The following is a 14,188-nucleotide window of genomic DNA, read 5'->3' on the forward strand; positions in this document are numbered from 1 at the left end:
CTTACAGGGAAGGGTTCCCAATCCTTATTTTGCAGGGAAAGTGGCTGGACAAAGACTTTGTTTGCTTCCTTTAATTTGATGTAAATGCACATAAGCATAATTAGTTCTAAAAATTTATGTCTTGAGCCTTGGAAGTTATGCCAGACTGAACTAGCTAGTTAATGCCTCCTTTCTCTGAAAGGCTTAACTCCTTAAACCTTAAAGAGATAAAAAGTGCCAGGAGTCTTCTCTCCCGTTGCTACTGGGAGTGACTGTTTCTCTGGCTTCTGAAGTGGATATAACAAATCCAAACTAAATTGATAACCTTGATACTCAGTGCTTGGGTTTGACTCCCCTATATTCCTGCACTTGTAACAGCAACATTGGTGTTGCCTTAGTTCAGGCATTGTGTTCTTTGACAACACCTCTAAAATTTCTTAGCTGGTGCAGGTCCCTGTGGGAAGGGAAAAACAGAGGAGAAGGCACTGGAGTGTGTCCTGGGGGCCCTTCCTTGGGAGAACTCTGGTTCTTTGCCTGCATGCAAGAACCAGAGGTTTGATAGGAGCGGTGTAGAAATTGCATCGGTTCCCACTGAGCTTTGTGGAAGAGCACTAAATTTGAACCCAAATAATCTCAAGAGACTCTGCTTCCTCGGAAAGAGAGGTAGATGTGTGCATTTTTAGATGCAAATTTTTACATCCTACTGCTGGTGGTAGTTCCAAGTGCAGTGTAACATAGCTGGGTTGGCCTGCCTGTGGCCCCGCCCTTCTGAGACGTGAGCCACGGCTCTCGATAGGGTGTGAGAGAAACACTGGCTACTCCTAGAGTCATACCAGGACAGCGCTGCGTCCTCAGCTGCTGAGATTTAAGCTCCAAATCTTGAGGAAAGCCGCAGTCACAGCAAGTGCTTGGCAGGCTGCATGCACTGCAGTGGGTCCTTACTGGTTTCAGAAAGGAAGGCTGCAGCCTTTAAACAAGCAAAGCTTGCCCTGCTCTAACACTGTAAATAATGAAGCAAAGTGTGACCCTGCTCACTGAGTAGCTCAGTCTCAAGAAAAAAAAAAAAACAGTTTTCAGGATTTCACTCCCTTTCCCCTTGTTACATTGGATACCTGTAATTAGGCACCTGGATTTTGGTGTGAAAATCTCTGATGTCATCAAGTAAGAAATATGCAAAATTAGACTTGTTTCTAGGCTGCTCCACCAGACTGGCTCAGCCAAGCAACCCAAGGCTCCCCAGATTAACACAGGACTTGCTTTGGCTGTGCTGGGCCCTGAGCTCTGCTGCAAGCACAGCTCTGATTCAACTGAAATACCTTTGTTGCAAGTGCTGGCCTTAAACTGACACCTCATTCTTGAAGCCTGGTTAAACAAAAGCAAAAATGTGCTTTCGCATTTTGATTAAAAACTCAGGTTCAAGTTTTACAAACCTCTAATGACTATTTTCAGTGTAATTAACTGGATTAAACATGACAAATTGCAAATAACTGGTAACCTTAATATTGGAGAACTCTAACAAGAGATGTTAGTTTTGCTTGTAAGCTGTGCATAAGGGGGGTTTGTAATGCTGACCTTTTTTTAATTAATTATATATTCTAGAGCATTCCCATTCTTTCCTTGCTTATGACTCTCATCTCAGTTTCATTTCATGCTAAATAAAGCCTCATATTTACTTTGCAGCTTTGTTGAAGACTCTACCTTAATCTGAGAAGAATTAGTACACACCATGGAATTATGTACATCCCACTAGAGCTCACATGCCCAGGCTCCTGCCTTTATTCTGCAAGGTACTTTAACGTGAAGAAACTTTAACATGATGTTGCCATGGATGTCTGGCATGAGCACCAATTGATATTCCTCAAAAAAGGACTGTTAACTGCTTGAACTTTGAAGATTACTGTGATGTTAGGATTTCTCTTATACTGGCATAATGTTCTGTCATTGTTATGTGACATTATACCTACAGAAACTATTAATAAAGAATTTTGCTAGAAATACTGATTTCTCTTTGCTTTTATAAAGTTTAGACAACTCTCTGAAGTCAGGAGGCTGACTGACTACTGGAATAAAATAAAGTTTGAAAGCTATTTAAGTAACTAAGATGTTCAGCACTCTGAGGAAAGTTGGTTTTACAATGTTCACGTTACATCAGAGCTGACACTGAGGTCAGTGTCTTGGATTCTTGAGAGCTCAGCTCTGAACAGTTGTAGGGCTGAGCTTTAGTGCCTCTCTTCCTGGAGCCTGGGTGCTCACAAAGTCTAAAGATTTACCCCATTTTGATAGGAAGAAGCCAAATCAACAAAAGGATATTCTAACTACTAATATCTGCTTTTTTTGCTTTATTAATACTTAATAATGCTTTTTAGATTTTATTTAATTTTGTGCAGTTAGTAGTAGCTAGTTCTGCCAAGTGTAAAGACCATTGGAGTGCAGAGGGGCTCTGTTTTGTCATCCAGTCACAGATAGTGCTCACTCCAGTGGTCAGAGAAACACTTCAGGTTTTCAGTGATATCAGCACCCCATGGGGACGGTAAGGAAGACAGAGCCAGACTCTGCAGTGCTAGCAGTGACAGGACAAGGGACAACAGGACAACTAGACCTATAAGATAGTCTTCAAACATAAAATCACTTTTAGCATGAGGGGGTTAAAGACTGGAGCATGTTGCCTGGAGTGGCTGTGGAGTGTCCATCCATAGTCAGACTCAAAGTCAATGGGACAAGGGCCTGAGCAACCTGCTTCAGTCAGCCCTGCTCTGAGCAGTGGGGCTGGACCAGAACATCTCCAGAGCCCCTTCCAACCTCAAACTTCTGGGACATGGAAGTGCCCATAAAATGCACTATTTCATTTAAAACAGGCAGTCCCATGCTTTAGATAATTATCTCTTGCAATTATCAGCACAGTGTCTTCAGGGGCCTCAGGAACACAGAGCTGATCAATGTATGTAAAAAACTTATTCACCAGCTACAGACTGAGTGCCCATCCAGTTAAAAGGGCCCACCTGACTGAATAAAAACCTCAGTACCATTTATGCCAGTAGATGGTCTGAGGTTCCTCTCATCCAACTCATCTCCAAGTTGCAGAGCTCTCTTGTTCCATAGGATTTTACAGATTTTTAGAAGCATATCCTTGTTCCATAGGATTTTACAGACATTCCAGCTTACCTGGCCTGTTGCATGGCAGTGATGGTGACTTTATTTTCCCTTTAAGTCTCTCCAAATACAACCCAACGTGGCCTTGTGTTCAGTGAAGGACAGGCAGCACAGAGCAGGTACTCTTTAATCATCGCTGCCTAATAACAGACTCCTTGAACATGACTGTTCTTCAGTATTTCTGCTGTCACACAAAGTCCAGTTCCTTCTGGTCTTTTTTACACAACTGAAAATCTTTTCCATGGAAAATATACGCTCATTTGGCAAGAATTGTGAAAAATTCACTGTCCTCCTTTCACAAAGGGATGGTCCAGCAACTGCAGAGCAGAAGGCCGCTCATGTTGATCTCTGCATTGAAGGTTCCACAAATCAGTATATAAAATGAATATGTATGCCTGTGATGTAATTGTAAAAACCTAATTGCAAAATTAGCCTTTATTATTATTATTATTATTATTATTATTATTATTATTATTATTATTTATCCATTCACTACTCACTTTAAGGATTTTTTTTATAAAGTTGATAGAAAGGAAGGGAGGCTTGAAGGGAAAAGACTGTTGGAATTTATTAATTATAAAACAAACATTTTATTATTATTAAAGAAATCATTATTTATTGCCCTGAATTCCTTGCAAATCTTTGAATAATTCTGCTGATTTGGCTATTTCAGGTGCACCAAAAATGTATTTAAGAAAGGTGATAATTATCTGTTCGAGCCTCTGTCAATCAGGTTGTCCTCTTATCTCCAATCAATGTCATGTATTTTAAGAAGCCCATGGTTTTGTTTAAAACAAAACAAACACTGCAAAAATAATTCTTACAATGTGTGAGTGCCAGTGGTTTGGGGTTTTACAGAGAGAACTTTATGTTTCTAGTAAGTATTACATTTCAAATAAATATGTGTTTCCTGGACTGGCAGTGATAATAAATTTTTCCACTGCAGAAGACAAGAATTAAGTGAAAGTTCTTCCATTTAGAATACTGTCCTTAAGACAACTTGTCTGACATAGACCAAACTCAAACAATACTGGAACAGCAAAGCACAGCAAAGAAATTTATCAAAGGTTTTGTTCAAAACTCAACGGTGCCATGTTTCTGTATGAAAATTACAGGGAAAGTAAATGATGAGTATAAGACCTACAAAAAGAGAATCTGTGAGGGCTTTTTTATACCATTATAACGAGTAAAGCTCTTTTATATATACTTTTATCTAAAGGCTTTCCTGAAATGCTGAAAAGCCTATGCATTTACAATAAAGTCATATGTACCATAACCTAAGCTCCCATGAGCCATCTCCAGAATACAAACTAGCTGCATCTTCCCTTTCATTCTCCAGTTCAGAGCCTCCATACCTGGTTAAGCAGGCGTGCACAAACTCCACGGCAGCGCTGGAGAAGCGGTCGGGCAGGGCCGGCATCAGCCCCCTGTGGGCCCCGATGTAGAACATGGCTGCCACCCTGTCCATGGAAGCCAGAGGGGGTTTGCCTGTTGCCATCTCAAACACGGTGCAGCCGACGCTCCAGATGTCTGATTTCCTGCCGTAGCCAGCGTCAGTGATCACCTCTGGAGCCATCCAGTAGGGAGTGCCGTGCACAGAGCGGAGCAGCTCGCTGCGGGTGCCGCTGAGGCTGGCCCAGGCCAGGCGCCTGGCACAGCCAAAGTCAATCAGCTTGATTACCCCGGTGGGCATGAGCATCACGTTATTGCCTTTGATGTCTCTGTGGACCACACAGTTGTCGTGTAAATATGCAACCCCTTGTAGAATTTGCTTGGTGTATTTACAAAGGACAACTTCTGGCAAGGGGCCGAAGCGATTCAGAATACTGGAAATGGAGCCACCAGGAACAAACTCCATGAATATGCTTAAAATGTTGTCTTCCAGGCAAGTTCCTAAATAAGTTACAATATTTACATGCTTCAATGTCTTCAAAAGATCAACTTCCTCATGGAACTTCTGATACTCCTTTTCTGTAGTGAGTTGATCTGATGTATCCAAAACCACCTGTTTTACAGCTATTAACTGTCCCTGGCTTGTCAGACCACAGTACACCTACAGTGAAACCAGCACTTATCAAAACAAGATACGAGACAAAACTTGTGTATTTACTTATTTTAAATAGAATCTTTGTGCTTGTTATGTTTCATATCTCCCTCTATAATCTAAAACATTTAACCCATTTGTTGAATAGGACAACAGCTATTTTTGAGATAAAGTGTAGCTCATTGACAACCAATACATCTCAACATATTCAGACACTAACTTACCGTGCCATAGGCTCCCTTTCCAAGGACTTCTCCTCTTGTCCACATGATAGGATCTTTGGTAGATAAACTGCTTCTTGGTAATTTAGGTGATTCATCAAAGTTTAGAAGACCATTTTCTTCATTTGAAGTCAAAAAAGCTTTACTGCAATTCTGCTTGAAAGATGATGGTCAGTGTGGGGAGAAAGCAGAGAGGAAAGACAGGCTTCATTTGGTCCCCCCTTTTTTCATAAGGAGTCACTTTTCCTGGCATGACTTTGCTTTACAGATTTTTATATATATAAATTGCCCAGGTCATTGATAGAATTGCTGTACTAGGTAAAACTGTATAAATATTTTCAAGTATAAATCACAACAGTGCATAACCAGAAGGTTACAGCATGACATCTTCTTCCATTGACACCAAGATGGTAGAGCACTTAAAAGAGCAGGATAGACTCTTTTTTTGTCTCATAAGTACACTTTGCTAAGCTGAAGGGTGAATATGGCTATCATCATGCTCTAAGTAACACATGTAACACAATTCTGATGAAAATAACAGGCCATGACTTCCCAGGAAGAAGAGACTGCTTCAGAAAGATGGCAATAATTATCCTATATAGCCATGGATCTCCCTGGGAGAAGTGAGAACGGAGCTATAATTGGCACCTGTGTCTGCAGAAGAACAAGGGAGTGTATCAATATGTAGTGAAAGACATTTCCTTATGGATTTGTAATTTATATGGACAAAAAGCTAACAGAACCAAGAAGAAGCAGTACTGGTAGAGAAACACCTGAGTAGGTGAAGGCATGCAGCTGAATTTGGGGCCAAAATCTGAGCCTTCTGAGCTTGAAGTTTTGATTAAGCATTAATTAAACCGAATAATACTTATGGTTCATATCTAGGAAAGTATCTAGTTGCACTCAGAGACTCAAGGTAACTGCCCTTCTGCATATGCAAGACTATTTGTAGTGTCTTTTCATACTCCTGGTCCAGATCTCCAGCACTTGCCTTGCCCAAAACCTTTTTATACAAGGTCTTCAGTTAAAACAGCCTATTCTCTTTATTCACTACAATTTTTCAATTTATATAAGCTTTGGCAGCTATTCCTGTCATGCCCTAGTACCTTCTGGCTTGTGTCCTGACATGCAGCCTTTAACACAGATATATTCAATAGAGCACTGGAAGAATCAGTGGGCAGCTGGCCCAAGGAAAAAAAGACTTGATAAATCTCTTTAATAGCATATATTTCCCATTTTTCATCCAAACCTGTGTGAAGCATCACTCAAATTATTTAGCAAGTTACAAGAAGAAATTACTTTTACCTTCTCTAGAGCACTATTTATTCTTGCTCCAGCTCCATTCATCATATTCTCCTCTTCTTCACTCTGTGCATTTTGTATTTTAGAACATGTATTTTTTGTGCTTGAAGAGTTGATGTCTTTTTCTTCAAGCATTAGCAATTCTTTGGCCAGACAACAAAGCAGCTCATCAGTCACATCCTTAGTATCTGACCAGGAAGAAATGTTTTGACTTGTCTGGGAACTGGGGCTTTTGGCATTTTTTGTCCAAATCACTGAAGCCTGAGTCAATTCATTTGCCAAACCACTGTTTTGAGGTGTGTTTGCAAAACTGTGATCTAATATTTTTGTAGGGGACTGACATTCTAGTCCATCTGAAAAGAGCAACTCACTTTTATTGACAGACTTGGAGTCCTGGTGTGATTCCCAGCCTTTGCCACCATCCCCCCTGCACTGGGGCACACAGATGTTCTGCTCTGCTGTTACCAGACTGCCACTTGGAGCAGCACATTCTCTGCAGTCTTGATCACTGAACTGAAGGAGATCCTGGCTGCAGGCAGCAGCTCTCTGGTGACTGGATTTATCCTGGCTGTCTAACGACTGCTCCAAAGAAACTTCTTTAATAGTTGAGAGGTTTGAATTTGTAAATATTTCATTTTGCTTAATTGACTGTGAAAGCTTTTCTAAAAATGTGAGCTGATGATCGGTGTTTCCGTGAAACAATGCTGTGCTACTCAAGGTGTGTGTTTGAAAATCCAAGTCAGAAGTTGTTGCATTATCTTGATCTGTGTTGCTGTCACTCAGCTTGGTCCTTCTGTCCTTGTTGATTAAACCTTTCTGCTTTTGTTTAGCACCAGGTATGGTCTTCTTTGGCTTAGAATGTGTTTTCTTTTGAGTGTTCCTGACTCTGCTGCTTTCTCCTCCTTTACTGCAGGTAGATCTGCAGGTACATCTTCCTGGTGGAACAGAATAAACACCTTTATAAAACCTGCCCTCGTGCTGGTCAAGGTCTCTCATGCGGGAATAGACAGGAGTTCCAAACATTTCATAAATACCTGGGCCTTGGTCATCTGAATTTATTATTTTGAACATGTCAGTGTATTTCAGATCTACAAAATCTGAAGCAGAGGGTGCACATGGCAGACAAAGCGGAGTAACATGTTTCTTTAAGACAGCAGAACTTTTGCAACTGCAGGAGCAACTTTGCTTTTTAATTTTCTGAGCATTCTGAGCAACATGGCCTTTGTGTCCTTGAGTGGTTTTTTTCTGACACTTCATGGAAGTCTCAGATTTCACTTTTGTCAGTTCCAAAGATGGAAAAATCTGACTCTTGGCATTTGATTTTGTGGTAACCTCACCAGAAGCAATTAAGTCTTCATTTACTTTTATCTTATTATTAATTTTAGCTTTTGATGAATATTTATTTCTATTAATCTTTATTTTATTGTTGTCATTTTCTTTGTAAGCAAAAACATTGAGGCTCTGAGGAACATGAGGAGGCAGGATACAGACACCACCCTTTTTTGTACCAGGTTGTTCAGCAATGTGTGGTTCCCTAGCTGGCTTTTGTTCAGAGAGTGTAACATGAGCAACAGCTACGAACTCACTTTGGTCCTCTGAAGTTGCTTCTGACATTGCTTCTCTTTCTATTTCAGATTCAGAGAGACAGACTTGATTTCCCGACTGTTTTCCAGAGGGATCTTGAACTTCTACTCTGGGAATTACTGCAACTACAGAATTATCTTCCAAGGCTTGGTAGGCCTCTATCACTTCATTTTTGCAGGAAGAAGCTAAATCCTGATTGTAAAGCACAAGGTTGGCACTCTCAGCATCTTCCTGTGGTTTATAATCCAGCATCAAGTCTGTAGCATTTTCTTCTTCCTGATCAGTGCTACAGCAATTCTCTGCTCCGTTTTGCTTGTTGCCAGCTCTTGAGGCCTTGCTGCTGCTGGACACTGTAAATGCTGTCTGGGCTGTAAACATGCCACAGCTCACCAGAGCATTGCTTGAGCTCAAGAGGGGATGACTCTGATCCCAGAACCTGGCTTGGGTCAGAAGATCGATGTTCTCACAAACCACTGAACACTGGAATTTCACCTGGTTCTTCTTCTCAGTGGGGATTGCTACATCAGCTTCCCTCCATTTTAAATGGCTTTGGATTTCTTCCTTCTGGTTGTTGGGGCACTTATCACAGTTGTTAATGCTGAAGTAGTACAGGTCCTTCACTGGAGTGAACTTACCAGAAATTGTGGCCATGATCAATTCTGATGACTTTTCACTGTGCCTGTTTAATAAGTTGTCTAACTGATACTGATAAAATTTAGTAACTGGCTTTATAGGCTGAGGAATAGAGTTCAAATTATTGAAAATATTTTTGATGTTTCTGCTTTCATTGACAATATCATCCTTTAGAGGAGCAAGATGAATTTTTCTTACAGGCTGACATGTCACTGGTGGCAAATGAAACTGTAATTTCCATAAAGAAACATTAATAATGTGCTACACCACAGATACAGGTGAAAACTAATCTCTAAGAGCCAAGTAGTCTTAGAAAAAAACTGGAAAATTATTATTCTTTTATATATTCCTATATTAAACCTATTATAAAGTATAATATCAGACTCCTGAGAAAATACATTCTTTTTCTCACATTACTTGCATTAATTTTCTCAGATCCAGAACTATTTCTAAGTATTTCTTAGTTCAAAAAGTGGGATCTTTTGCTTTAAGGCACAAGTCATTCTCCATGATGTAAAAGTTTTGTCCCCATGTACAAATCCTCTTGTCAGTTATTAACTCTGTCTAATGGCACTTCACATGTTTGCTACAGGAATTCAAAGGCAGTGGCTTCACGTGCCAGTGCGCCTTTCTTGCTGTGCACTCTCCCTGAATGAGAGCACCACTCTAATGCTGATATTTAAAATCTTTTTATGTAACCCTCCAACATGTGCTGACACCATTAATTATATTCCCAATGGAACTAGAGCTCATGTAAGCAATTTTTCAAAAGGAAAACTAGACCATTATAACTAATGCTATTGCATCCCTGAAGAAAACAATTTGAACAAGTTATTTATAGACTTTAAGGTACATTGTATTAAATCTAAACATCCATAAACCATGCTAAATGGCCACAGATTTAGCTCACAGTTTTTACACTGGAAGACAGCACAGTCTGCACTCGATTTGCAGTGAAGTGAAATGGATAAAACCAAAGGCAGCTGACACAGAAGTCTGTTGGGTCAGGGATGTGTTTTACTATTCCTCCCTTCTCCCCATTTGTTGAAAGGTACCATGTCCATTTGAAGGAGTACAGATCAGAGAAACTGAGTACTTTGTTTGGACTATTCAGATGAACAGTGAGAATGATTTTCTGAAAATAGTATTTCTGTTCTTTATAGGAAATGAGTATTTTTATGCATATGAATGCAATAGAAATAATCACGCAGTCATCTGCTCTGAGTGCTCATTTGCATGTCTATATTCAACATCAGTTTGCAATCTGCAGGAAATTTTTGCATTCCAAGGGCAAACTGAGGTTTGAACATGCCAGGAAAAGCAATGTGTTGGTTTGAAATGGACAGTTCTGAAGGCTTTGTCCAGCCTGCATGGCATTAATATGAATGCTCAGTTTATCCCAAAGGACACACCTCTAGAAACCACCAGAGCCCAAGACATGAAATAAAGCTGCATTAAATCACACAAGGCCAGCTAAACTATTTTTCTTAAATATTTCACTCCATTTGAAATGTTTGGTTTTTTTTTTTTCCCACAACCATTTTTATAATCCTGTGTCAGAACTCTTGCTCCTACTTCTATACTTCTCTTCAATTTCTTCCTGTGATCAGTTGTATTCTGTGATGGACCTCTGAAGTTTACACCTGATTCAATGAGTGGAGTATTTTCTACAAAAGGCATTAATTAATATACATGAAGGCCAAATTCTCTTTTTTCTAAATACAGCATATTTAATGTGGTGTGAGGTATTGAGATGTAAAATTGTGAGCTTGTTTCTAGGTACAAAAATTTTGTGTAATTCCTATTTACACTTTTCACAAAATCTCATGTCAAGTATGTTTAATTCTAGAAGACTATTTTTTATTTGCTAACACAGTAACTTTCATCAATCATCTAATATCAAGACTATTTTAGAATTCAACTTCAATTTTAAATTACCATTTAAAAGAAGTGTTGGGGGTTTTAGCAAAACTAGACATCTAATTTAACAAACAGGATGCACATTTTAATTAATTTATATATTTCTAAAGGTTTTATATCTCTTTGAACTTTCAACCTTTTATCTCCAGAAGTCCCTGGTGTAACATCTTACTGATAATTTGCTGATATACACATCAAGATTTGCTGATACACCTATATATAAAATAAATATAGAAATATTTCACACTGTTAAAATAAAACCAACGACACCTGAGACTAAGCAAACTACCTACACTACTTCAGTATTTCTATTTTTAAGATTTTGAAAGGATATAATACTTTTGCCAGTGATCATTTTATACATAATGTCCTCTTACCTCAGATTTCTTGTTCCCGGTTTTTAGCATTGTTACAGTTAACCCTTAAGAATCAAAACAAATGAAATATTAATTTGATGTTCTTAAACAGACTACAATTCAGATTTATAAATTAATTTCAAATTGTAGTGTTCAGGGGATCAAGGATCTGTCTCGGTTTGCAGGACTGTGCTATAAATCTGCAGTGCAGAAAAAAGAAGTAGGTTGAAATTTAATTGTGGTACTAAACGTCACAATTCCATTTTCCATAGAAAACAATAAAACACTATAATTTTAAAATATTTTTACACTAATAATTTAAAGAAATACTTCTCAATTGTAGATGTTTGCTAACTACAGTATGTAGCTAATCAATATTGCCAGTATGAGGGAGAACGATGTCATCACTCCAGGCACAGAGAATTTCACTCCACATTTGTGGTTCAGTTTCACTACACAGAGTACCAGGAATGGTGAAATTTGTCACTGCCTCTCTCTATCTCCTCATCTGCAAACACACACAAACTTTTAATTAAAGAAGAGGGTTGACACGGCTGAAGTCTCCCTGAAGACAGCAAAAGACATAAAGGCAATATGACAACCAATGTATAACTTTATATAAAATTTGTGACTTTCAAAATTGAACTTACTTCGTTGTATTTGTGCTTTTATTATCTGGAAAGTATCTAAATCCATAAATGATGTTGAAATGTTAGATTTTGGGCATGAGGTCTGTAGCAGAAAGCTGAAGTCAAAGCCACATCCCATGTCCTCTTTCTTTGAGGAGAAAGGTGAAGCAGTGTGATGTCTCCTGGGTAATGCTATCTGATTTTTACTTGGAAAACATGCCACTTGTTGGTCTGGCCATGCTCTGGATGTTGGTGCAATTTGGCTAAAAGGCAAAACAAAAATAACCAAAATACAGAGCAAAAATAAGTGGAAGGAGCCAGTTCAAACAATCATATGGCTGGTGAATAATGTGACCAAGAGGTCTGTAAGATCCCAGAATGCCAAAGTGTCTTGTCTTTATTTATCTCTGGGGTTGTGACTCTCCCTGGAAATAGACTGCATTGCAGAGATTGACTACAAGTGAGAATGAATGACAAACAATATTGACCAAGCAACAAGAGAAATGTAAAAACATATTGTTGACCTTCTCCTTCTTGACAAAAATTGATTGCTTCCAGTGTGTAGTTTTTATGAATCATCAGGAGAGTGTGTCAGAAGAATTCTGAAGATCAGGTGTGCCTTTGTTACTTACAAAATATGCTACAGCCTGTCTGAAAAAACAGAGGCTGTGAGGACAAGGACAAGCCTCAGTTTTCTGGCACCTGTTTTCTGAAGAATGAAAAATGTGGAAAAAGATAAATACTGTGACTGAGAAGAGGTACAAAAGTACAGTCTAAGTTATTCTTAAAGCTGTATAATTGTCTGGGTTTAATAAGTCAACAACCACATACTATGGCTTTTTTATTCTACCAAATAATTTGCTCACCTAATGCAATATCCTCCCTCCAGCAGTGGCCAATAATTGATATTGGGAAGAGATAAACACTACACAACATAGAGCTGTAAATAACACCTAGGAAATATTTTTCTTATTCAGGCTACAAATCTTCTTCATTGCCATTTCTGCACACCCAAGTGCCAATTAAATACTGATGCTTCTTACCTGGATTTTCCTAGAGCTTTGTCTGACTGATCCATTTCTTCCATTATATTGTCTGCATTCTGAACTGCAACACCACTTCCACAACCTGCAGTAATACATCAATATTTGCATAAAAGCAGATTAATTCCAGTAACACATGGCAAATGCAGTTATTTTGGGGCATTAAAGCAGCATTATAAAGAAGTAACAGGAAAAGAAACAAGAGTAAGTTACATTTCACTAATTTTTGTAATTCATTGATATGTTAATGAATAATTTTGAATTCTTTTTATTTCTTTGGTAAATTTATTAATTCAGTGGGCTACAAAAGCAAAGAACATCTTAAAAAAGACAGTTACAGCTCCTATCTCAGGAGAGCAGAAATAGAAGACAAACATTGACAGAAACTCTACAGAAGCAGAGCATTTAAAAATATGAAAAACAAAGCAAATCTTAGGCCTTTACGGAGATGGAAAGTAACTCTTTGATTTTGTTTTTTTTAAATGGTTGCTAAGTTTTGACAAATACCCAGATTTCAAGTTGTTACTGTCCTTTTCCATCTTCAGATCTACATTTTACAATTTAAACACATAAGCTTTGGGTTAGACTACCTTTTTTGCTTCACCTCTTTTGTTTGTTGTCAGACATACTGTCCTTAAATGTATTAATGCCCAGAAACCTGAAAAGAAAACTGTTAATTGATTTCCAACTCATGTAATCAGAGTGTTACATTATATTTCATTATTTAAGAGACAAAAGTAAGACAAAAACATTTTAAAAGTACTTGAAATTATTCAAAGCACTGTAATTTAGCATCTTATCCCTTTCCTGTGAATGCACAGAACCAAAGAGCTCAGAGGGTTTTTAGAGGTAAAACCACAACATATGCTATGTTGAATTTGACTTGAAAGGACTTTGCTCTTAATTAGAAGATTGTAATGTATTTTTCCTATGACTAATCAGCAGTAACTGTGGGAAAGGAGCTGGCTGTCACCCTCCTGGTCAGTACAGCTGTGTGTGGGTAATACTGACCCTGACACAGTCACCACTGTTCTTGGCTGTGGTGAGTGTGCTGGGAGCTGCTTCATAATTCTAAAAACACCAACTCTCTTTTCCAAGATTAAACTCCAACTCTAACAATACCACAAGATGACAGTGGTGTAAACAACACAGAAAAAACCCAAAGTGCAGACTGGTAAAGAAGAAACATGAGAGGGTTAAGTCAAAGGATTGGGAGTTTTGAAATTCTAGAAAGCTAATTCTTAAAAGAAAATTAATCCCAGTTAATAGTTTGAATGGATTTGGGAGTCTTTCTGAAAAACATAGTGAACTTCAGTTTTTCAAGTGA

At 38.5% G+C, this 14,188-nt stretch overlaps 2 protein-coding genes across 6 annotated transcripts in view; one reads left to right on the plus strand and one right to left on the minus strand.

Annotated features, from left to right (window-relative positions):
- The window catches only part of CCNT2 (cyclin T2), a 26,805-nt gene extending 24,940 nt beyond the window's left edge, over positions 1 to 1,865 (plus strand). For all 5 annotated transcript variants that reach the window (XM_053948066.1, XM_053948068.1, XM_053948071.1 and 2 more), the window contains one exon: positions 1,660 to 1,865. Coding sequence is in view for 1 of the 5 variants with exons in the window: in XM_053948068.1 (XP_053804043.1) it covers positions 1,660 to 1,682 (23 nt within the window). In the remaining 4 variants the exon portion in view is untranslated. The remainder of the gene's footprint in view (positions 1 to 1,659) is intronic.
- Positions 1,866 to 3,391: 1,526 nt separating this feature from the next.
- On the minus strand, positions 3,392 to 13,488 carry MAP3K19 (mitogen-activated protein kinase kinase kinase 19). The gene is given in 8 exon segments (XM_053948055.1): positions 3,392 to 3,477; positions 4,485 to 5,182; positions 5,398 to 5,547; positions 6,700 to 9,141; positions 11,211 to 11,254; positions 11,840 to 12,081; positions 12,862 to 12,946; positions 13,452 to 13,488. Coding segments are annotated over 8 exon segments (3,765 nt in total). The 3' UTR covers positions 3,392 to 3,410.
- Positions 13,489 to 14,188: the final 700 nt, after the last annotated feature.

The sequence above is a fragment of the Vidua chalybeata genome, chromosome 7 (assembly GCF_026979565.1).
Source record: "Vidua chalybeata isolate OUT-0048 chromosome 7, bVidCha1 merged haplotype, whole genome shotgun sequence".
In the NCBI taxonomy this organism is placed as follows: Eukaryota; Metazoa; Chordata; class Aves; order Passeriformes; family Viduidae; genus Vidua; species Vidua chalybeata.